We start from the raw sequence: 26,535 nt of genomic DNA on the forward strand, positions 1-26,535 counted from the left end.
TTAAATTTGTCGCGATGGAGACGCCAGTCCTCGTGTGTGAATTAACTTTCTAATTAATCTTTCACAATTTTTGAGAATCGAACCTGAAAATTATCAAAAAACAAATTCAGCATGTCATCTCCGGTCTGTGGAAGTTTTATTGATGGGTAATAACTTACAGCCTTTAAATTATGAAGGGGGATTAATGTGTGTACAGCAGTTTATTTGCGCAATAGAGAAATTTTTTTTTTGGTCTCGCAAGGGCAATAAATTAATGCCACAAAAAGCTCTTAAAGTGATTAGAATCAATAAATAAAGCGAGGCACAACAAAAATGTGTGAAACAAAAAATATGGAACAATTTTGCCATCAGGCGATTGAAGTCATAAAACAAATATAACCCATCCACATACAGTCAACGAGTGTGTATACTTTATATATGGGTAACGTGTGCAGCTTGTTGATATTGTTTTTCACCCTCAATTGAGCCAGTTACGCCATTTTGTAATTTTTTTTCTATGTTTGCTATTTTTTTTTCATCATTTTTATTTTATCGTAAATGAGGCTTAAAATCTTTATGAAGACTCAGATATGCGTCACTAATTGTCTTTAACCAGGTGGATTAATGTGAGCTTAAGTTGGCACATATCGATTATATACAGCATTTTTTTAATATTAATTTCATATAAAGTCATTTTATGACTTCTGTTTCGAGTGTTTTTTATGGCATGTATATATATTATAACACTCAGCTACGTGATATTATGTATGTGTGGACTTTTTTTTTATTTTTATTATTGTGAAATGATCAATCAATGAAGTCGCGACAAATGAGGTGGCTTACCTGATTTTTCTTATGAATGTGGCAGTACTGAAATAATGCTAACTTTGTGTTAGGTAATGCGTGATTGATGGAAGGTTCATTTTGGGCTAGATTCTTGAATAAAACTGAAGATTACTTGTACTTAATATGACTTGAATAGTACTTCAGGGAACCTTCTCAGAGGTATATTTAGGGGAGAAAGAGAAGGGAGAATGACCCTAGTATGCCGAATTGCACATTTGATCATATCTAGGATCCACAATTTTAGGATAAACTTGTAGTTTAGTCATTAAAAGTCACTTTTTAGTCAGAATTCCAAGTTAACTCAGGAGAGTCGAGGTGGCTTGGTGGTGAAATGGTTTCGTACTTCGGTACCTAATTATTGTAATATCGACCAAGTGGTCATGGGTTCGAGACTTGGCAGGAGACACATTATCACTTGTCCTTCTTCGAAGCATATGCAGTGAAAACGTGTCTCATACGCTTCCTTTGTAGTTTAAAGACAATAAGCTAACAAAAGCGTCATCAAAGGAGTGGTTCTGATCCCCCACTAAAAGTATTTTCCCAAGATAACTAAGATTTTGAATGACAAAGTACACTGAAAATTGATCATACGAAATTAGAGTCGAAACCGAGTCGACTCAGACATAAGAGCGCCTACTCAATGGAGTCTTGCCAACTAAGGGTTCTCGATGCCGAGACCGAGTTTACCCGGGAAGTATCAAGAATTTGTCGAGATCAAGACTTCGGGGAACCTTAATCCCAACTCTGAATTGAGTTCACTTCAAGTTCTAGCTTGGTTAGTTCACAATTTTTAGTCACAGAACAAGTCCAATAATTTGACGTCTGGTATGAACCCTTACTAGTCAAACTAAAATTCAGCCACGAGGACCTCTTACGCCATTCTACAGCTTTGGTTATTCTAGACCTAGGTACCTTGGTAGTTTATCAATATTGTGATTTTAGATACCGAGGTCTTTCTGAATCATGAAAGCATTCTCTTTGCCTGTTATCCTGGGGATCTTGAAGATCTGTGGGGATCTTTGGGATTCTCTGTTCTACACAGAAATGCGTTTTAATTCCACAAAAACTCCAATAAACATTTCAAAAGTATTCCATTTCATACATTTATTAGTTATGAAGACAACGACACTAAAAAAAAGAAGAACAACCATTGAGAGACGAAAAAAAAGAGCTCGCTCGAGAGGTTCATTTTCTGTTGAGCAAATAAATAACCTTCAGAGTTTAATTCAACTGATAAGATAAGCAAGCTATTTTTCTTCTCTGTTTGTTTTTCCTTCTTCTACTTCCAATTTTTCTACCTACGGGAAAAATGTATTAAAAATATTTCATAATGAAATAAAATCTTTTTTATGATGGAATCGAGTTTGTGCTAGCTATCGCTGCGATGTCTGATGGCACTTTGAATATTCTCTGAACACTTCCTTACAATTTTTATATCTCAGTTGCCTTATTTATAAGAAATTTTCATGATAATCTGATAGGATATCAGCTTTTTGATATGATTACAAGTGATACGCTGCTGTGCATATCAAGCTACTCTTTTTTTTACCTCCTGCAAATGATAATGACTATTTATCTGATTGCTTTATATATATTAATATCATCAACAATAACGTGCTATATTCGATTAGATATGACACAAAAAAATAAAACATAAGAATGCCGTCGACTGGCAGATAACCTTTTGTTTTGGTTTTATATTTTTTGGCGCGCTTCCTTTGTTTTAATTAGTATTTTGGAAGTTATTAGCCATTATTAGCCATTGAAAGTATTGCTTATATAGTTGAATATAGAGTTGCTTTTGAGAGCTCATTGGTTCTTACTTACTTACTTACTTCGATGGCCATACAGATCAACTGTGGCCTCTCTCAGATGTTGTCTAATTCTGTTTCTATCGTCGGCTTCCACCTGTCAATTGCCAAAGGTTCTTGCTGTTTATTTTAATCGAGAATCTATACCTTATTAAGGTTTTATGCATGTTGTTCGATCTGAAGTGGGTTAGAGTAATGCTATCGGTTCAAGCCTGAACCAGCAATGAGGAAGACTAAGATAATGAAGAGTTCGAATCCTAAGTTCCAATAGACTAAAGTTCAAATCTCAAGTTCGAATCTTAAACATGGTAGATAAATTACAGTTTCGGGGTCAATCACCCACCATGGTGCCTCAGGGGTAAACTTTGTGTCATTTTGAGGTTATGTCATCAATACAGCGACGGAGTGGTGTCTTAGTGATTATGTTGTGGTGCTTAGGATATTGTTCTAATGGTCATAACACATCTATAAACTAAGGAAATGCTAAAGAACCCCTAAAATTAGCCATGAAGTAGTCATCAGAGCATCCTCATGTCTTGCAGTTAATGCAGCAAATTAGCATCAACCCCATACGACTACATTGTGTGACTAATCGAGAACTCATCAAATTCAAATTAAAACATTCTGCCACCAACAGCACCTGCTGACTTAATTTGTTTACGTCTTAATTGAGAAAATTCTCTAAAAATTCCAAGAGTATTAACGGATTGACTTTATAAACCCTACTTAATCCCCTTTTCCTTCTGCTATAGTTGGATTATAATTTTTTTTTAATTAACCAACTTGTGTTTGCAGTCAGTCAGTGCTATAAAAAAATTCCCATTCCCTTAAAAGAATCAACTACACCCAATTAAGCTTTCTTAAGTCTACTATTGTAAAATTTCATAGATAAAGGAATGGTAAAGAAGAAAAAGTGACGCCAGTGTATTTTTTTTTCGGCAATAATGTCTTGACAACTTTATGTTCATGGACTAAGATTAAATTGTACTTGACTTGTTTCCCGACAGTCTCAAAATAATTTTTATTTTTTTTGTCAAACTCTTTTCCAAGAAGAAATAGCTCAAAAAGCCACTTGAATTTTATTTTTTTTGGGGTTTTGAGCTTCAAGCTCCAAAAATAAGGCACAGTGCTTGGAAAAAAATATTAAGAAATATATCAACAAGTCATGTACATTTCTTTATTACTCGTGAGACGACTTTATATATACATTAATTTTTTCGCCTTGTATATCACATCAACATCAACAATCATACCTTACTCTACTAGAGCACTTTGTTGTACAGCTCTTTTTTTTGTCTGTTGCCGTTCACTCATATTCCACCTGATAAGATAACAATACTTTTGTTGATTTGTAATATAATAATTGTTTTGAGTGCGTTTGTAAGTGTATTGTGGATGAATTGAAGGCATGAACATACATTGAAGACTGATTTTTTTTTTTGTGAGCACTTTCTGTGATGTGAATTGGGTGTTTGAATGGAAAATGTGGGGGATTTTAGATGGTTTTAATGAGAATTTTGGACATTTTGGGTTGACTTGCTTCTTATGAGGTAGAAAGCTTCCAATATGATACTCGAATATAACCTGTAACATATCTATCTGTTTTACGCGGGTATGATTCAGAATCCAGTACCAGACAGGCGTAACTTTGGTATGGTGCTGGAACAAAACCGAATTTAGCACCATGTCAAAGTAACCCCGGCAAGGATCTAGATCAATTATTCGTTTTTTAAGCCGTTGCGTGACGCGAAGAATACCCCCTCTGTATCAAAATCTTAACTCCCCTTCCCCAAAAGCGTTACGTAATAAGTGAACGTCTTACGAATAAATTGACAGCTTAGGTGTCAATTTATATGATTTTATCAATTTTTTAAAATTCGAAGTTTAAGATAATTTGTAAATTTAATTTGAAAAATTTAAATTTTAACAATATTGAATTTTTAAAGTTTTTCGAAAATTTGAAATTTTAACATACTTTAAAAATTTGAACATTAACGACTTTCGAACTAAAAATTTTGAATGATCAACAATTTTGAAAAATTTGAATTTTTATTTTCGAAAAATTTGAAATTTAATGACTTTGAAAAATTTGAATTTTTAAAATTCAACTTTTAAAGATTTCATAAAAATTTAAATTTTATCGGTTTTCGAGACTTACTCATTAAGGAGAAAGAGGAGGGTTTAAGGTTTAGGAATCAAACTCCTTTACTCCTTTTGATAGAATTTCGTAAAAAACTTGAATTAAAATATTAACGGTTTTCAAAAATTTGAATTTTCAAAAATCTTGAAATTTTGAATTTCACAATTTTTTTTGAAAGTTCAAATTCTTAAAATTCAAACTAAATTGAGTTCAATCAAATATTTTACAGATTTCATGATAAAATTCCACCTTTAAAGTCCCCAGAAACGTTATCATTAACCCACATATACCTATATGCTTCATTACATACAAGTGTGTATAATTTCGCCTTTTTCACTACGAAAAAAAAAAAATAAAAAAAAATTGCTATCTACAAAATCATCATCAACGCCAGGTTATATTTCATACGCCAAACACTTATGTGAAATGAAAATATGAAATATAAAAAAAAAATGTTCAACAAATAAAGAACACCAGAAAAAAATTAATTCAAGTCATTTGAAATTTTGTGATTGGAAAAGAGAGGTGCTCCGTGTTTGTGACATAAAAAAAATTATAAGGGAAGTGAATATCGAACGAAAAAAAAGGGAATATAAAAAGTGATAAATAAATAAAATTTATTAAAAAATATTTTTATGTTGGATATACGTAAAGTAAAGTAAAGGAACAATAAGAATAAGAAGACATAAAGAATTTAAAAGTGTGTTTTTTTTTGTTCGTCGTCTAAAAAGATCAAAAGAACAGAAAGAAATGGTGAATGCAAAATCAGAATCAATAAAGGTACAAATTTTTTTCTTATTTTTTTTTTTTGCGGAATAAATCTAAAGAAATCGCTAAAAGCTTTTTGGCAGACATACACAGCACAAAAAAAAAAGTTGAAAAAAAAATTATTTAAATTTATTCAAACGACATTAAAAATGAAAATTGCTTTTATTTCTTGTGCCTGGATTTCATCTCTTGAGGATCGATAAATATTTCTTTTTTTTTTTATTATAATCATCACAAATGAGATTTTCAAATTTTTATTAGAGATCGTATCGTAAAAATTCTCAATAATTGTTTGTTAAAAAAGTGCTTTAATTTTTTAATCGATTGCTAATGGAACTGCTTTGAATGGAGGGAATGGCGTGGATGATAAATACATGATTGGAAAATTAGTGTGTAAAATTATTGTGTGTTTAGCATGATTATTGGAGATGTCGGCGTATTTTTGAGGATGTTTTTTGATGAATTTCAACTTGTGATGAGTAATTTGTGAGTCGCGGTACGCTAATGTCACTAGAGTCGCTTAATGCACACTAGTGTGTAGCCTAATTTTTTCTGGAAATCCAATGAATCATATGCCGTGTGCATTTTTTTGGTCGAGGCTTTCTACCAAGATGTGCCACAAAAAATAAAAGGTTGCCCATCACTTACATCATTTTAGACAGACAATGCTTTCAAAAATTTTGAAATTTAACCTTAATTATTATAAGAAATTTAGTGAATTTCAATCAATTTGAAATGAATTCAACTACAGATTAAGCTGTATGATATAATTGCTGGTTGGATTATGTCACTAATATTAGCTGAAGTGGCTCAATGCGTTGCGCTTTTGTGATTTGGTAATTAACTTCTGCTACACACCAAAATAGTGATCATGAGTTCGAATCTCAAAAAATTAAGTTTTCACCTAGTCGCTTTTTCGAATCTTTACTCACTTTAGTGGGCTAGAGGGACAAATTTTGTTAAAGAAGAAGTTCGAATCTCACTGTAAACTGGAGCTTTAGGATTGTTAAAGAGTCTGGTAAAGCTGGAAAACCTCATTATCTGCCAGAAATGCTTATACTTACTAACATTGTAGCCATGTTTCTATGTGGAGTTTAGGTTGTAACAAAAGACTTATCATTGGATTCTTGTGTCCTTGTCTGTAACCTAGTCAACTAGAAATGGATATTAACACGTGCTTACCTAATCAGTTTAATTGACCTGAGCGGCATATCATGGCAGTCATATGTCATGCATTTAACAGCCGTGTCATTATAGTAGCAACGCAATTTGCCATGCGTTGACGACATGACACTGAAGAGCCTTTTATGTGAGCATGCTCAATAGCCACAATAATTAAGAAAATGGTGTTTGTCTATTCGGATACGTCACTATTTACCGTATTTCAATCTCAAACGAAACAAATCAAATTAATATCCAAATTAATGACTTCAACTTGATTTTAAATTGCCAAAAATTCCTCAAACCTTAAAAGACATCCGAAGATACATAAAAAAAATTGCAGAACTTTTACGCTTCATTTCCTCTCATTAATTTTAAAGAAATGATGTGTGTTACACGATCGACATCGTAAAAACCAAACGAAAAAGAAAAGAACCTTAAAAAAATTTACATTCGATGATCAGCAAATGACCAGAAGCTCGAAAAACAACTAAATTATATCTCAGCACCATAATGCGATAAGCGATCTGAGACAAGATTTCGCTTCTCTTTGATTATCCATGTCGCAAATGAATGAGCATAACATAGTAAAATTAATTAATTATATTAGGTGGAACGATATCGTTTTCTTTTTCTTGTTATCGCTGATTGAAATCTGAGAAGAGCCTTCCCTGTAGATTTACTGTCTTCATCATTACTTGTGTATGGATATAAATTTTCAAAAAAAAAAAAATATTATCGCGTTTGAAATTTGTTGAATTACTAGAAATTGAGGCTCAATGTGACGGGGAGATTGTGGGGAATAGATTCAGCAATATCCGCTGCGTAACTTACTTTAAAGCTTTTTACTAAAATTAACGATCTTTTGAAATTTGAACTTTAACGGACTTTTTCAATTTGAATATTTTGAGATTTTCAAAAATGAATTTTAACGGACTTTTGAGATTCAAATTTTGACTGATTTCTGGAGTTGTAACGAACTTTTTATATTCAAATCTGATAAATTTTTTAAATTTAAATTTTAACGAACTTTTAATATTGAAATTATAACGGACTTTTGAAATTCAAATTTTAACGGATTTTTGAAATTCAAATTTTAACGGATTTTTGGAAATTTAAATTTTAACGGATTTTTGGAATTCAAATTCAACATTCCCTATAACCCCCTAAAACATCCTAGAACAGACGAGTCACGTGAACTATCATCTAAGTCAACATACAAAGTTGCATGTAGGAACAGAAGAAGAATTCACTTTTTAGGGATATATCCAAAATACACACATATATATATAGGAATGAAGAAAAGAGGCATTAACATTTCACGCGTGCCAACATGTCATCATTTTCTCATTCAATATAATGTGCCTTATCTCTTAAATTGTCTGCTCTTCGTCTTTCTTCCATTCCATTTCGAGGCTCGGTATAGATCTTTTGTTCTTATTGCCTCATATATGTTTTTTTTCTGTGTCCGTTCATATCTCCTCATCGTTCCTCTTTTTTTTTTTTGTGAATGAAATCGATTTTCTATGGATCCGAAACATTCTTTCCGTTAATTGAATATGGACATTCTTATGTCATTTGGATATAAATTTTCCGTGTGAGTCAAGAAGTAAGCGAGGCTATAAACACATAATTATGTCAATAAATTAAATGGAAGCGACTAATTGATTCCATAAAATAAATGCATTACGAATGCGTCCTTTTTTACGCATATATCCTCGATCATGTCGTCATAAAAAGAACAGACTGTTAAGTTAGAGGCGCCCCGTACCGGCTTGTGTGAAGAATTCATAGATGACTATTTTATGTGTTGTCGATTCCAAAAAAACGAGTAAAGTGTTGAGACTGATTTTAATTCGAATGTGATGACTCTTTGATCAAGCTTCACTATTTCCGGGAGTCTTTGAAGTATTTTTGATGACTTTTGATGCTGGAATTTTGTTATTGTTGTGTCTGGGAATTTAATTTGAATATTTTTGAGGCTCAGTTAGTGAATGATGAGAGAATTTGAGAGTTTGGAATGAATTATTGATGAATATTGATTGGAAGTGATAGACATTGAGTAGTATTGATGGACATTGACTAGAATCTTTGCCAATTACCTTAGTTTGCAAGCCTTAGTTCTATATTTGTACGATATCTTGTGTATTTGGTGATTCAGAGTATGTAAATCAACTGCACACGGGCACACCTCGACCGAAACCACATACGGCATACACTAGTGTTCCGCAGCACCCAGGCTGTCCATCACTGATGTAAATTGAAAGAATACCAAAGCTTACTTAGTATTATCTGCTAAATTTGGATCAATCTAGTCAATTACAAGCATATCCAGAAGTGGAATGAGTGATCAATCAGCAGACTACCCTTATCCACTCCCTTCTTTCCCAGTCCTAGCTGTTACATACTTTTTTTTCTTGTTTTCCGCCAATTCCTCCAAAAATAATCAGAAACTATAAACACACCACCAAAAAACTAATCTCACGAGTCTTCTGTACTCACAAAGATCTAATCTAATTCATATCATTGCCAACACGTTTTTCAGTTAAACTTGCAACAATTTCTTCTCACCTGTATCTCTAGCTGATTATTAACAATTATGATTAGATAAAGAAATATAATAATAATTCATTGACATATGAGTCATCTGCCGTATCGGATGGGAAAATACTCAAAATATGTATATGTGGAAGCGAGCGGCATGGCAGAAGGAAAAAATAAAATGCTAATATTTGGATTGGCTATTTACTTTGAATGAAATAATTAGAGCTGAATAAATATTAATCAATGAGACAGTATTGATAAATAAGCGATGCTATACGTGAGGCTTATTAATTAAAATGGAAATTCTGGGAATTCTTTTGTGGAATGTGAGCTTGTTTTTTGTCTGTTTAGAGCAGTTTGGAGGTTATGTTGATTTATTCTGATTTTTGCTTCAGCAAATTTCAATTTTGGAGTTGGATTCGGGTATATAACCTCAAAATTTTGCATCATAACCTCAATAATTGGCAACATAACCTCAAAATTTGGCAACATAACCTCAAAACTTGGCAACATAACTTCAAAATTTAGCAACATAACCTCAAAAATTAGCAACATAACCTCAAAAATTAGCAACATAATCTCAAAATTTAGCAACATAACCTCAAAATTTATCAACATAACCTATAAATTTAGCAACATAAACGCAAATACCAACAAAATAATAATCAAAATTTCAAAGTTTCTAACCTCAAAATCATCAAATTTTCTCTAATCTTACTCAAAAAGTAGATAAATCCCATCCAATATCCACCACATCAATCTAACCCCTCTTTTCGAGTTCAACGTCTGTTAAATGAATTTTCAATTTAATTAATATAAATATTTATGAAAATCTAAAAATAAATAACTTTGATTATCTTCTTAAGCTGATCGTCTGAAAAAATCTTTTAACTCAAACTCTTCAGTTCCATAAGTTTTTCTCAAAATATTAATTTATGGTCATTAGTACCACGTGAATATTGTGAATGTATAATTTTTTGTTTTTATGAATTTCTGGACTCGACTATGCTTATTAGGATGTGGCTGACTAGAGTTTCATCTAAGGTTAATCCAGAGTGTGGCTTTCTCAAAAACGACCGTTAATTTTTCTCAAAAAATATATTTTGTCGTTAATATTTAAATAATTTTTGACCGTTACTTTTACTTTTCTACGTAACGAAAATTTTTATTTTAAAATAAGTTGAGTTCGAATTGTTCGAAAATCTAATGTCGAATTTGAGACGGCCACACTCTGGGTTGATCAATTTCTTTGCTGGACTGCCTTAAGCTGCCTTCGAGTCGGATTGGATCCCATGGTAGACTCCCATTGGTCTCAGTGTTCGAAACCTAACTAATTTAAAGGTTTTAGAGATATAAGTACAATAGACCACAACATAGCCAGGAGTGGGACTCGAACCCAAGCTATTCGACTTTCCTCAATAAAGTCCGGAGTGGGACTTGAACCCACGTTCTTAGATATCCAATCTAATGCTCCTACCACTGAGTGGGATTCGAACCCACAAATCTTCGATTATCATATCTCATGCTCCTACTACTGAGCTATTGGGGCTTGTTAGAGAAAGTGGCATCAAAACAAACTTAAATTTACTGAGTTATTTCTCTATTCAATGTTTTTGACATATATAAATACATCAAAACAAGATCATTAATGCTGTATAAAATGCTATATATTAACCATATAGCCATCCCCAAAATCCCATAATCATCATTATATTCTGTAATTTATGACAGTTGATCGTCTTTGAAGTTAATTCAAAACAAATTAGAGCAATTTATTCTAAGTTATTTTGCCTAGATTTGCAATAAATCTTGACCCAATTAATAAAATGTTTTCGATCGTTTTTAAAAACAAGATCATTAATCGCATGTTAAAATGCTTAAATTAAGTAATTAACAACAAAATTAAGCAGCCAAGACATTCCGATTCCAAAGAATTATTTAGCATAATTTCGTCCATTTTTATGTGATTTTAAACACTTTTCAGCCCACAATTCCCATTTTTTAGTTCCATTTCCAAATAAAGGCACGAAAAAATAACTTTTTTATGATATGATTGTGATTTATGGCTATGAATCTCATGTAGTGATGGTTGAGATACTAGAAACTTACAAATTAGTGGCATATAATGCAAAGTAAATATTTTAATGCCGTACATACTTCGTTCAGCATATAAAAAATAATTTAATTTGTAAAACAGAAACGAACATAAAAAAAATTTCATTCTTCCTCATCCATTCATTGCCTTATTGCCGTCGTAAAATTGCACAACATTTTCATTTTACCTGAAAAAAATATTTTTTTTTTTTTAGTTTCAAGTATGTAGACATGGGATGGTAATAAATTAAGTGCGATTTATGCGACAAACTGGGTAGGATATTTAGTGTTTGTGCCCAAAATGTCACATATATTTTTGTTTTATTTTCCTTTTTTTTTCCTATCCTCAAATGTTGAGGGTCACATTTTTTTTATGTATTTAGAGGGTGGTCGTGTAGCGTCGAGCAGTTCCTTTTTTTCGTGAATGAGTCTAGTTTACGTTTTGCAATAAATTATAATGGTCCTTAAATATTATTTTTTTTTGAATGGAGATCCAAAAAATTGCCGTGAAATTTTCACTTTGGGTACTGGACTATTGGGTGGTCATGCTAGGTGAGCTAAGTGAGTCAGGTCATTATTGCTAGAGGATTTTGGTGATTTTTATTTGAGAAAATAGCTATAAAATTGATCGACAGGATGTAGAAGAATTTATGCTTCTGTATTTTATGAGATTTGATTTTTTAAGTCAGTTCCACTTGAAAGGGAGGAGATAGGAATCAGTTTGGGAGTCAATATATTGTATAGAGGCATTTCTTACAGTTTTGAAATATTTTCTTAGTATATTTGACTTTAACTGTACCATACTTTACTATTATGTACCATACTTAGTTTAGTATGCTATACTATACTGCTAAGTGTAGTAAAGTATGCTAAGTATAGTATAGTAACATATAGTCTACTAAATGTAGTATACTACGAATATTATACCAAATATAGTATACCAAGTATAGAGTATATTAAGTATAGCATTACTAAGTATAGTATAAGTATAGCATACTAAGTAAAGTATACTAAATATAGTATACTAAATAAAGTATACTAAGTATAGTATACTAAGTATAGTATACTAAGTAAAGCAGTAGAAATTAGAAAATATAGTAGACTATACTAAACAATACTAAGTGACCAGACATCGTCATAAACTTCCCTTGCCATAAACTTCCAACATTCCCAAAACTCAATCATATCCCAAAATCTAAATCTTTATGAACCTTAAAGCTTCCTTTAATTGCGGAAAATATTTTCACAATTTTATGCCTCTTAAAATTAATAATAACCATGCAATGAACAGAGTCAAGAATCTTTCAGGCTCACAAAGACCATGTAATGCTATTTTATTCCGATAAGGCACACACTAAAGCTGGTTAAAATTAATATTTTTTTTCTCTCTCTCTTTCTACTCTACTGCTCGGCTATAATCACCACCGAAAAAAAAAAAAAATTGACATTAGTGATAAGAAATTTTTTTATAAATAAAATATATAATATGTATGGCTATAGACGAGAAATACATAATAAATTTTTTATACATAATTTATGGTGCTTTAGTATTTTTTTTTCTGCTTAATTGCTTTGCCTCACGTACTGGAGGGATAGAATGGAATTGACTTTGTTTTCTTCTTTATTTTCTATATAATATAATATTGGTGCGCTTGGGATTATTTTGTCAGGGAGTTTGATGGGGGAGATATAATTGGATTGGTAATTTTGAGGTTATACCTCGTGGGACGTGGTACCCTCGTGGAAGCCAGCGATAGAGCCAGATTCAGGCGACTCCTGTAGAAGGTCATGGATCACAACTGATCTGTACGACCAGCGAAGTAAGTGGAACGTAAGACACTATTGGGAGCCATTTGGGCTCCTAATATATTCCTCTTTTTACTGTGTATCGCTTGGATCACAATAGCCGGGTTAAGCTGTTTATCAGTTCACAGCAACCTGGAGAAGGGAGCCATTTGTGTAAGGTGACAACCTGCGGAAGTGGTCACGTGTGGAAGCCGTCATACGGTGGACTTTTGCTATCTATTGAAACCTGCATGTCAACTCTGGTGGAATCATTTTAAAGTCTATTACTTTAGAATAATTGAGGTTAGGTGTCGTTGAACTTGATAAAGTCAATATGCTAGGATTGATTAGATTGATGGAAATTGAACCCATGACGTTATGAAGCTCTGTTGAATTTATAAATAAGCCACGGAAATCTGATTGTTGAAATGGTAGTTATGCCATCATAAATCCTCTAATACGGCTGTTTATCATGATTGCTCAGTTATGACAGGCAACTATTGTTTATACACTAGCTATACGGCAAGCAGTCAGTTTAAAGTAGATCATACCAATTAAATTATTATAAAAGCCCTCAGAAGTATCCAAAACTTCTAAAATACAATTCCATCACTAACTCTACCGTAACAACCAACCATAAATCCACTTCCATTCAAGAAATATTTTCTAACAATATCTCCCCAAGGAGCTTACTCAATACCTCAATTCACAATTCAAGCAGAGAGCATAGATTGGCGCCAGGGTTGTCGAGGAAAGGGCAATTGCACAATATAATTTTTTGACAGCTACATTCTTTGTGTATAAGTTTAAAAAACTTCTATCAGTACAGCAATAATGAAAATAATAAGCAACATGCAGTGAACAAAGAATGCTCTTTTTATGAAAGGAACGAACGACTGAAAAAAAATCTTTTTTTACTTTACTTTATGGCTTTCGTTCATTCAAGAACTTGAAAATTAACAAACTGGATACTCGTTTGTTTCTTCTTGGCTTTTGTTTGCAGTTCGAGATAAGAAAGGAAATGAGAAGTTTGAATGGAAAAAATTAGATTTTTTAAAGTTAATTATTTTGGAGTTATTGGCACTAAAATAGAAATTTTTTAAATGCTGCTAAAATTGTTATCAATTTTTTAACATGAATCACGTTTAATTATGCACAGCGCATGCCAAAATTCCCTTCTAATGCGGTTTTCATTCCGGGATGAAGATATGACATCATCACCAAATATAATGTAGATTAAATGAGGTTTTATATGTGCTACTTTTTAATTTCAGTTATTTTATTGTGTAATCAGCAATGTTATATAATTAGAACTGGAATCATATGTGTAATACTTATAGCTAGGGAAAGAATTGTAGTTAGAGTCGCTTGATAGACTAATGAGGAGTTGCTTGCAAACTGAAAGTTGCAAATTTTAGCTGGTAAAGGTTCGAATCTTAAATTTAAGTTTCTTATATTTATTGCGTCTTAAAGTCAAAGACCCAATTTCATTCCTAAGTGATGGACGTTTTATATGATCGCTCACTACCCGTGCAAGGCACTACCCCCACAAGGCTTCACTAGGCAGTCATTTGGAAGCCACACGGAGTCCCAGAGCTCATTTAGAAACCCTATTTGTTATCCATGTTGGGTGAGTCGAAGTGACTCGGTGGCGTAGTGGTTTAGTACTTTGGTATCTAATTATTGCAAAATCCAACCCTGCGGTCATGGGTTCGAGACTTTACAGAGGAATTTGTCTAATGTCATTTTTTTTGGATCATTTGAAGTAGAAACGCGGCTCACAGCCCATACAACCTTCCTTTATAGAAACTATTCAGTCATTTCATCAAAGGAGCGATTCTGATTCAACTTCAAACTGTTGAGGTTTGGCTTACCCTTTTTCGTTGAATAGCTAAAGGTCGCTTGAGTCCATATAGACACTCTATGTAATTTCTGTAGTTCCAGGCCAAGCTAAAAGTTTCAAAATACTCACATTAAGCAAACACCAAACTAAGCAAACACTTAAGCAAACGCAAATAAATCCCTCAACCTTATATGACTGTTTTTCCTCAGTATTTATATGAAATTTGCCGACAAGATTCTATGAAAAATTAGCACTTACAGCTAAATTGACTGCTACACCCCACATTAGACTCTATAAATTTGTACAAATTTGCTTAAAAAAATGATTAATGCTTCCAATCTCACCAACATAAATCTTCATTTATTCAAGCATATCATTCAAGCATTCATAAAATAATAAATCTTTTGGGTATAATCTGTGACTCGCGATTGATTTTTTGCTTTCGTTCCTTAAAAGATGCCGAAAAAATTGTTTATACGCGTACGATAATTAATTATTTAATTCTGAATTTTTATAGCTATTTAGTCTCATTCGTGGATGAAATTTTCCTTAAAAAATGCGCTCACTAAGGATTGGATTGTGTCTAAAATCAATTAAGATAAAAGACAGTTTTTTTTTATGAATTTCATGATTCTGATAAGTCCATGAGAGCATGAAAGGGATGTTCATAAAACAGAACTTAGAATGAAAAAGAGAGAAGAACAGATAAGAGCGGCGCAGCTCAACAAGAAATAAAAGAGAAAAACGTGAGTCTATAAACCGAAAAAAAAATACACAAAAAAATTGTCTTCAGCATGTACCAGACAGATAAATAGATTAGAGTCACCTGGTAGACATGTTTGTTGATAATGGATATAGAGACACTTGCACATAAAAATGGAAATAGCTCAAAAAAGCTACGCGTAATCTAAGAACATTGAGCATGAGGCAAACGATGATTAGACTCTAATTATGTCATTCATCTCATCTGACATAAAAGTTCATCAACTGATATGGCTTGATATCTATTGTCTGTGCAGTAACAAGTGTCAAAAAAGACCACCGGATAGAAAAAAATTTCTTCATTCCTTCTCTTATCTGCCGTTTATTCTTTGCAAATATTTAAGTATTTTTATATAGATAACTTTATGTTTACGCGTATTATGAAAGTGTTATGAAATCGGAAGACACTATCATCGAGTGTTTATTGTCAGCATGACATATGTAAAAAAATATTTTATGATAAAATTTATTGTTGAATGAGATTAATCAGACATTAATAATATTGTAATCTATGATAATTTATACATGTGTTGTTTTGCAAAAATATCAATTTTATGTCTGGGGATTTGGGATAGATTGAAGGTTGGCAGTGAGTGACGGATGAAGTCTATGAATTCAAGAATTTTAGGCTGATTTTTAATTTTTTGATGTAGTTGCACACCCCGAAATTTTAAAAACTGCGTTGGGTCTTCTCTAGATGACATTGCAGCTCCTATAGGACATGAGATATATTGAAGTTCAGTATTACATGACGATTTTGGACATTTAAGAGTAGTTGCACACCCCGAATTGTTTAAAATTACGTTGAGTCTTCAATTGAAGACATTAGAGTTACCTGAGGACATGAGATAGATTGATGTTTAGCACTGCATGGTTGAAAATGGTAAATTTTGGTCATTTTTGGTGTAGTTGAATACCCCGTTCCCGAAAATATTTAAAATTTTCAATTTTTAGAATAAAAAATGTCTTTTAATTAATAATTTAAAACGAGCATTATTCATTGTATATTTATTCAAGTTTTATCTGAAAATTTCAAAATTTTGAGTAAAAATTACCCGGGAATATTCTAAGGCCATGCATTGTTTCTCGGGAACGGGAATTCTGAAACCTAAAATAGACTCATTGTTCGAAGATCAAATCCTAACAAATCTCATTCCAAAGAGTGCTATAGCCAATGGCACACAATTCTAGAATTAAAATCTGTAGTTTGACACCCCTTGAAGCATAAAAAAGCTCTATAAGTTACCATACTCATTATTTGAAGTTCAAATATCATCAAATGTCATTTCTAAGAGTGTTATATCCATTGATACACCATTCTGAATTAAAAATCTATAGTTTGACACCCCTCGAAACTTCAAAAAGCATTTACCATTAAGAATTAAGCAATAAAAGTTCTCTGCATCAAAATTACATCAGCAATCCTTTTTAAATCTCCAAAAATGCACTCAAACTTGACTCAAGCTTCCTCAATAAATACTTATCCATCAAGTATATTCCCTCCTTATCAACCACAAGAGCTTCCTATTCAACCAAAAAAAAAAAGTAAATTTGTTTTCGAAATAATTATCAATATCTGTATCTCTTATCTATTTGAGCTTCTACTTATCCTCAAATAAGACAATGTGACTAAATAAATCCATCCAGCCTACCACAACCAAATAACAGAAATAAAAGTCGTGCGAAACAATAATCTGTTGAGATAGTTAATCTCATTCATTTACATGCATAATGCTAATGTTATTGTTGTGTATGGACAGAAACAGCAGTGCTTAAAAATTCAAAAACTTATCATATTGCCCCAGGGCAGACGTTTTTGATTGACATAATGTACGAATTGGTATATGTGTATAGTTATCTGAAAATAATAATTATTTTCGGTTATCTTGGGGGTAGCTACTTGATGATAATAATACAAATGCAAACTTCCTGCAGCCTATCGCCTTATCGTGTCGTGTGGTTTTGTGTTTCTTGTTTTGTTTCTGTAATGAGATAAAAAATTTTTATTTATGAATTTTTAATTGTTCTTTTGGTATGGTAAGCACATGTCAAAATCACCAGCATAATTATCGTAGTCAATGACTTTCGATTTCATTCTCGTCTTGAAGCTATAAAGCTAGAAGAAGAAATTTCTTACATAAATGTACATATTAAAATATCGTTCACGAGAATCTAGGTGATATTTCCCGTGCAAACATTTCCATTTCCTGCGTTTTTTTATTGCCCATGTCTTTAACTGGAAACAGCAATGTTAAAACAAATTATGTTACGTTTATTTCTCTCACTTGTACATAATTTTTTTTTTATTTACATTTTCAAAAACAAAAATAAACTTTATGAGCTTGTCATGGTTAATTATGGTCGCATGCCGTCAAACTAAGTATTTCACTGAAAAAGCGCACCTTCTCTAGAGAATTTGCACAATTAGTTCATACATTAGTTAGAGAGAATATGGAAATCACCTCTCAATTGACGTCGTTTGTTGACATATAAAGCGCTAAAAGTGATTTTTAGCACTGATTTTAGAGAATATGGGCTGAGTTTTGGTCATTTTGATGGACTTATGGATTGCATTGAGTCTGTGCCACTTTTTTGAGTAAGACTAACTTGTTTCTAGACATTAAAGCAAGGAATTGAAGGAAAAAATCCAGAAAAACTTTTCGAAGTGGAGAAAATTTCAAAAAATTTCATATCAAACCTCAAAAATCCGTTAAATTTCAAATCCAAAAAAATCCGTTAAATTTCAAATTTGAACTAAATTTAGATCATTTACATACTTATTCCTCCGTCTCTTCCCTTCCTTTTCTCTCTCATTCATCGGCCGTGCGCTCATATTATTATTGCCGTGAAATATTAGGAAACACAAGAAAGCAAACAATGGGAAATGCTCTACGTTTACAATTTTTTCGTTTAAGAAATAATAAAAAAACTGCTTTAAAGTCGTGTCAATATTGAAACTGTGACACATTTGAGAAATTCATTCATGCTTAATTCTTCATTTGTCTTTAAGTATATTTTCATGAATAGTCTATTTTTACATCTTCAGATGGACACACAACAGCCTGAAATTGTTGAACAAAAGGTCGAGAGTGTAACCGTTGAGCGTGTTATCGTTACGGAAGGAAATGAGGCAGTGAAAGTTGAGAAAATAGCCAAAGATCCTGTGAGTATAATTCCAATTGTGTCATCACATGATCCACCATCATCCGTACAAGAGACAATCGTATCAAGTCCACAAAATTTACCAACAACGACGGTGATTGCAACAAGACAACGAATGATCACAACTCAGGGACATATACGTGAGATATCAGTGACACAATCACATGAAGTGCCAGAGCAATACGAACAATATCAAATCACGGCATCCGGTGATGATCAGAATGTCTATACATATGAGCCATCGTCAACTGGAATTATTACAATTAATCAGCCAGAAAATCTTCAAACGACAGGAATTTTAACAAAACGTGATATTTTAATTGAGAAGGAACATCCAGGCATATCAGGACCGACAATTAATGTTGTTAGTGCTGAACCGCAAACAGTTTATGTTGAATTAAAAAATAATGGTGAGGAACAGACAAGATACATAACAAATCCAACAATCCGATATGAAGCACCCGAGCGGTATCATCGATTTGCCTACCACGGAATTCCAACACACAATCCACACCTACAGCATCAACGAGAAGTGGCTCTTAAGTCAGAACCATCCCAACATCCACCGCCTCCACCTCAAGAGCTTCAAATTTATGAAGCTGAACATGGAGCTCCAACACATGCACAACAATCAGGTGAACAAAGTACAATTTCCTCCGAACATCAAAATGAGCCAAAGGCACACTACACGAATTTGGAGCCGGTCGCATCATCACAGAGTTCCTACTATTTGACATCTGAAAGTTATCAACCTGCTAATAGCAACAGCTTTACTTATTTACCTACAACAACTGCAAAAGATGGACCTTATATTTATCATCCTAATAGTCCTGTGCTGTACAAAAGTGAGTATTTCTAGGAACAAAAAAATTCCCATTAAACTCAACTCAAGCTACTGTTCATTCCATTCCATAACTTAATAGCCTCTTAACCATCCCTAATAGCACCAATAACTCATTTCTCAAAATGGCATTTAATTCCATTTCCAGCAAAACATCAACCAACACATTATACACAAGTTTATGAGAATAATTCAATGCAAACGTCACCGCCTCAAGTATATTATAAATCTGATGGGCAATACGGATGGCCGGGAGCTATAGATTATAATCCAGTGAGTATCATTTAGCAGGCACAAAGGTTCTTTATCATAAATACATGATTAATGTAATGTCACATTTCTCTCTCTCTTTTCATCTCCAAATGGAATAAATTAAAGGGCTTCGGTGGCACAATAATAGTGGAAAATCCGCAATCCGATTACCTTGCAAATGGTCACCATCAATGGCCGATTAGTGCGGCAATCGCTGAGTCTTATGATCCAACAATCATACCAAATGATGTACGAGAGTGTGTTAATTGTGCGAGCTCTGATACGCCATTATGGCGACGTGATCTGGCCACGGGACATAATTTGTGCAATCGATGTGCATTGTATAATAAGCAGAACAATGTTCAACGACCACCGAATCGAATTCCGAAAGCTAAAGCGCCGTCAGCTGTAATTATCAATTTTTTTATATTATTTTGTTTTGTGCTTGTTATTATGGGATGAGGAGTTTGGAGGTTTAGTTTGGCTGGATGTCTGGGATTTTTTTGGGTGTGCTGTAATGGAACAGAGTTCTAATTCTGCAAAAAAGTTGAAAATTATGGTGCAGTAATACAAAATTCATGATATTTATTTGTGAATAATTTGTAAGATTCGAACCTAAACTTTCAGTAAAATTATCAACTTTTCATTTGAATTAGTTGCAAAATGTTAGCAAAATGCTCATCAAAAACTCCAAACTTTTTCATACTTCCACAAAAAAAAATTCTTAATTCTCACTCGATTCACTTCTCTTTCCTCATCCTCCGTTTCGTATTGAAGAAATGTTTAATTGATTTAAAATGTAGATTGATATCTAACATTCTTTTATTCTTATTTTCTCCTCCTTTTGTCTTTTACAATAATACCGCAGGCTGCGGGAAACAGAAGAAGCGGTCTAAGTTGTAATAATTGTAATACGACAACAACAACATTGTGGCGCCGAAATAGTCAGGGTGAGCCCGTGTGTAATGCTTGTGGACTTTATTATAAGCTACATAATGTGCATCGTCCATTGACAATGAAGAAGGATGGAATACAGACGAGAAAGCGTAAGCCGAAAGCACAAACACCAATGAAGCCGATGGGTAAGGCGTTAAGCTTCTATTTAATTGATGTCGTGAATTAATTCTTTATTTCTTTATTCCTTTTTTGTGGACATGATCAAATATTAGAAAAAATTTTACCACCGATGATGCCATCGCAAATTCAAATGCCTCATCATGAAATGCACGTAGCCCAACCTTTACCTGCCCATGAACATTATATTAATGTCTCACAATCATCGACACATTTGCGTCATGCGCCGTAAGTCTCTGTGTATATTTATGATTCACTCATCGTAATTCAAGTTGATAACGTAAAAAATATATATGAAAATCTTATTATTTTGATGACATTTTGTAGAATATCGTCATCGATTGCTATTGATAATAATCGTCATGCTGACATTCCGACGAGTCAAAGTGTCATTCATGCATCGGTTGCCGAACGGGCGAATTAGAACCTTAATTAAAGTGATGATTAATTATTTTGTTGAAAATTATATTATTTTTTTGTAATGTCATTGGTGATGTGATCTAATATGGGAAGTGACAGGTGGTTAGATTTTGATGGATTAGGCATAGGCTCTGTTTAATTGTTTGGTAGTTGACGTCATTATATGATGGACAACGAATTTTGATTGATTTATTAGGAAAAATAATTTAGAAATTTTAGAGGTTAGGAATCATTTTTGTGGATATTAAGTTAGGGCTTGTTAGTTACTAATAGTTTAACATTCAAAAAAAAAATTATCAGGATAAAATAAATTGAAGTTGAAAAGTTCATGGTGGGAATCGAACCTTCACCATTAATTTGATTTTAATCAAAGTAAACTGTAAATATTGATTAAATCTTGACAGAATGCCAATTAAAACTTTAAAATTGCTACTTGAACTAAATTGCAACCAAATAAGGTTATCTACCCCACACAGAATTCTACCGCCAACATATCGCAGAAATAACAAAAAATTAATGTAGGAAATTAACAAAAAAAACTTTCTCTTCCAATTTTCAGTAATTATCAAAATCTAATCACATCAGAAATTCATCACTCCCAATAGAAAGCATAATAGAACCAGAAGTAGATTGCAAAAGGGACTCAAATTGACAGCTTTAATGAACTCATTTACCTCATAAATGTATAAAAAAAAAATATCCGCAAAAAAAATAAGGTTTCCTTTTTAGCAATTCAACTTCTCCATCACCAATTGGCATATTAAAATAAATTAACTAAAATTAATTATAACAATTTACTTTAAGAAGTCAATAAGAAAATGAGTAAGGAAGAAAAAAAAATTGTGAAACTTAAGTGCCAAATCATGTAAATATAGTAATGTCAATGAATGCAATTGTGCCAAAAAGAAGAAATGAAAATTTATCCATTCCAATTTTACCTCCCCAGTGTATTGTGTATATTTAGTTATAATAATAATAAGTATGCATACATGAGTGTATATTGAGTATTAACGACAGTATTTTTTCATTTTAAATGTATTATAAATCAGGATTAAGCTCTTTTCTTTTATTTCCAACAGCAAAATTCGATTTTTTAGAATTTTTTTTTTCAATTTATTTGAATTTTTTTCTGGCTTAAAAAGGAGAAAAAAGTTTAAAAATTTTATAGTTTAAGGTTGAATAATGATGAATTTGACGCATTTTTGAATAAAAAAAAATTAAAAAAATAATAGAAATCATAAAACGAAATCAAAGTTTGATGAGATTCGAACTTCAAACCAAACTGATTATTTTTTTATTGTAACAAATCTGCAATCATAATAATAAACTGATTTTGGCTAAAACCTTAATTTAAAGTTCAAATTCAATTATAATCCTTTTTCCACTCAAAAATGCTTTAAATCCTCATTTTTCCTTCCAAAATTCATCAAATAAATCCAGAAAAAAAGAAAGAAAAAACCAGAAAAAGTCGTTATGTGAATAGACGAAATTCCACAGCGATGATTCAATGTCTAACGTTCTTTTTTTATATTCCTTATAGGCTTAAGAGAAACAAACAACAAAAAAATAGTTTTATTGTCATTTAATGGATTGTGTAACAGAGAGAATGTAAAATAAAAATGTCAAACAATGTCGCCAAGATTCATTCTTATTCTAGTGCTTAATTACTTTCTTTGTTTCAGTCTATAATTTCTATTTTCCGTTTAAGTCGCTAATGTCTCTCTGCATTTCATCAACATAATCGATACATTATGAGTTTTAAAATAATAAATAACTTAATAGGGAGCGATTAGTGCATTGGATTCGTGATGATGTTCTGGAAATAAAATAAAAGTATGATATGTAGTGATGGCTGTGATTCTCTTTCGATGATGATGCTTGAGGAACAACTTTCACTGGGGTTCTAATGGATTTATGAGATATGAGAGTTTTGAATTGAAATATATGAAATAATGGATGGGATTTAAATGAGTTTTTGAAGTTGTTTTGTTATTTATGTGAAATGTGTTTATTATTTTTAATTTAATTAATTTTTGGGGAGTTGGTTCATTGTAGCGTCTAGCAAAAAAAGATTTTAGGTTTTAAAAACGGTATAAACCAAAAAAAAAAAACAAATAATTCAGTGAGCAATGAACTATTTATATTTTCTTATAAGAATCGAACTCATGACTTCCGAAGATGAAAAACATTTTGTCAATTGACCTATACAAAACTTCATTCGTAACTTGACTTTTAGCACTATTTATTCAATTAGTTCATGGAATAGATGCTGTCGATAGAGAGAGTTATGTACTTGACAAGCGGTAGCCAGAGATAGAGCCAGCTTCATGCCGAAACTAAGGAAGGCCATGAATCACAATTGATCTTAATTGATTGATTGCATTACAACATTGACCTCTATATTTCAAAGTCACATCTGCCTATCCCCTCCTCTCAATTATCTCCACCAACTCTTCAAATAGCCAGTAATCATTCCCAAACCATCCAACAATATCAACAGTAATCTTCCAAAAAAGAATACCTAAACTAAACCTAATCGAAATGAAACGACTCGATTAACAAAAAATTACCGTAGCTTATAAATTTTTATGTCTATTTAGATAACAATTAAGCATAAAATCATTGTTGAATTTCCACTATTTTTTTGCTCCATAAATTTCAATTTTACGACTATTCTTTGAATTCCCATAAAAAATCCTCAAGAAAAAGACTTTCATCGAGGCATAAAAAATGAATGAAGAATGCTCATAAAATCTAATTTTTCTTAAATGTCACATATTTATGAGCATTGAAGAGATGATGTTAAGAGGCAGAAGGAGAAATGAAATTAGAATATTTTGGCGCCATTTCATTCAAATGTATGTTTTCGTCTTAATATTCATGTTGTAGCTTATTGGGAAAGTCGAATGAAAACCCTTTGAAGAACTCTCACCGGCGTCATCATTGGCACGACTAATGGGTGCATGTTGTTGTGCCTTCAGAATGGAATTTAAATGGAAAGAGTTGAAATTAAAGGCGCGCACTGCTCTTTATTTCATTTCTTTTATATTTTTCATCGAAATAAGAAACAGAAAATGAATAAAAAATACATGTTTAACAGATTGGATTGATGTGAGATTATTTGTACGATGGTTCTTTAATATTATGTATATACCACTCTCGTTCCTTTTTTTCGGATGGATGCCGACGATTGATAAGTTCTGATGGTCTTCTTGATCTTTTCCAATAAGACGAACGATTATTGGCAATTTAATACAGCTATAAATTTATGCTGCTCTTTTTTGATTCTTTAATACAAATTGATATGGAGACAGTTGACTGCAGTCAGGGGTTGCGGGATAGTTGGTGGAATTTTAGGAAACTAAAAATTTGATTTTTGATAAGAGGAAAATTAGCAAAAAAGGAGGTTACGTAATGGTGTGGGAGAACATTTTTGTGTTTAGATTAAACTTGAGATTCGAACTCGTAATCAAAGTTATTAAACTTATTTTATAAAAATTTTCTATGAATTTATGAAGAGTTATTTGTTATTTAAAATTACAAAAATTTTTGACTTTTTTGCCAAATTAAAAGCTTAATTTAAGATTTAAATGGTAGTTTTGGCTTAATTAGAATAGTTTCTGGATAAAAGATTTACAATCTGCTAAAATTAAAAAAAAAAAAATTAAAACAAAATTTAAGTGAAATAAGATTAGTTGAGATTCGAACTCTAAATTTCTTTCTCTTTTAGATTTCAATCAAAAGAATTCAAATTTCTTATTTTTAGGGGTAAATGAACTGTCTATATAACATCAATAACCGACCGAGACCACAGACACACAGCACTAGAAGAAATTCCCAAATAAAATCATAAAACCTGCAGTCTCAAGTACTTTCAAATGACAAATTATTGAATGGGAAAGTGAGCATGCCAGTGAGTAAGTGGATGAAATGAACAGATGATGGTAATGATGATGTCTGGGGTTTTTACTACACGCACATTGAAAATTTACCAGAAAAAATGCTTTCGTGCACTTGAAAATTCTCATAAATCATGTCTACTGTATGCTCTTTGAAAGTGCATAAAAAGAAAGGTCATAAAATGTCTAAAATCTGGTTTTAAATTCTGACATCTCTTTTTTTCCCCGCATCGCTGTCTTAACTAATTGATTTTCTGGATTAAATCAAATAAATATGAGAAAAAATAAAAATTACTTTCGAGATCGAAGTAAATTAATTTGTAATTAAGTTGAAGAAAATAAAGTGAAAAAAATTAATTTTCCGCTCTTTAATTTACGCGCGCTTTTAAGAATGCGAATAGTGATGTGCATAAATCAGTTTGGTGTGCATAAAATGTTAAAAAGTTGCAAAAAATCGACCTAAAACGCGCATTTGAACGCATCTTTGTTGATGCATTTTGTTAGGAATCGAACCCAATTTTTGGATTAGTTTCAAATGATCTTTATGATTTTCATGAATTTTGTATGAAACTGAAAAGCAATTTGATGATAATATCAATTTTTTGTCATTTTTAATGCTTAAATCAATCTACATCACCCAAACTGCTCCCCATCAAACTCCACCACCGCAATATCAACTGCTAAAAAATAATCTCAATATTCGTAGGGTAGGCACAAGCGAAATAATAATATATGATGCTTTTAACTCTTTTCCTTTATTTCTGATTCTTTGCTTTTCAATTCGCGACATAAAAGAATTCTCATTCTTCTCTCCTCTTATGTCCATTATCTCATCTCTTTGCGCTACGCTTTGGCAAATCTTTAACTTACTAGCTTACATACGTGCTGTTTATGACTTTCAATGTTTTCATATTCTCCTCTCTTTGGGTTTTTAGTTTTGCTTAGGTTGGTTTTGGATGGTGTGTTGGAGCTTTTGGGAAGGTTGCCTGTACATTAATGCAAATCTCCTTTTCCGGACAATTGTCGGTAATTTGAATTTTCAATGGAAATCTATGAATCTGGACCAAATTTTAAATCCTCTCTAGAATTGCGAATTAACAGAAATTTTCAGAAGTAATGATTTTATGAGATCCTTGCCACTTTTTTAAACGTAA

At 32.2% G+C, this 26,535-nt stretch overlaps 1 protein-coding gene across 3 annotated transcripts; it reads left to right on the plus strand.

The window, feature by feature from the left end:
- On the plus strand, nt 1-22,636 carry LOC139093343 (uncharacterized). 3 transcript variants are annotated; one of them, XM_070644039.1, is made up of 7 exons: nt 1-146; nt 18,780-19,740; nt 19,885-20,009; nt 20,115-20,396; nt 20,857-21,070; nt 21,158-21,290; nt 21,390-22,635. In XM_070644039.1, the coding sequence occupies exons 2-7, from the start codon at nt 18,780-18,782 to the stop codon at nt 21,484-21,486; spliced, it is 1,812 nt and encodes a 603-aa protein (XP_070500140.1). In that variant the 5' UTR covers nt 1-146; the 3' UTR covers nt 21,487-22,635. The 3 variants fall into 3 exon arrangements, with proteins under 3 accessions (XP_070500140.1, XP_070500137.1, XP_070500141.1); XM_070644036.1 differs by lacking the exon at nt 1-146 and adding an exon at nt 5,289-5,556 and having other exon boundaries at nt 21,390-22,636; XM_070644040.1 differs by lacking the exon at nt 1-146 and adding an exon at nt 5,289-5,556 and having other exon boundaries at nt 22,042-22,630.
- Nucleotides 22,637-26,535: the final 3,899 nt, after the last annotated feature.

This window comes from Chironomus tepperi, unplaced genomic scaffold (genome assembly GCF_022539635.2).
Source record: "Chironomus tepperi strain 1889 unplaced genomic scaffold, CSIRO-AGI_Ctep_v1 contig_335, whole genome shotgun sequence".
NCBI lineage: Eukaryota > Metazoa > Arthropoda > Insecta > Diptera > Chironomidae > Chironomus > Chironomus tepperi.

Excerpts from the sequence above, each read along its gene's own strand:
- LOC139093343 (XM_070644036.1), top strand. The coding sequence starts at position 5,527 with ATGGTGAATGCAAAATCAGAATCAATAAAG. Across the intron at positions 21,071-21,157 it reads AACACCAATGAAGCCGATGG|AAAAAATTTTACCACCGATG; the intron begins GTAAGGCGTTAA and ends ATCAAATATTAG. Across the intron at positions 21,291-21,389 it reads ACACATTTGCGTCATGCGCC|AATATCGTCATCGATTGCTA; the intron begins GTAAGTCTCTGT and ends GACATTTTGTAG.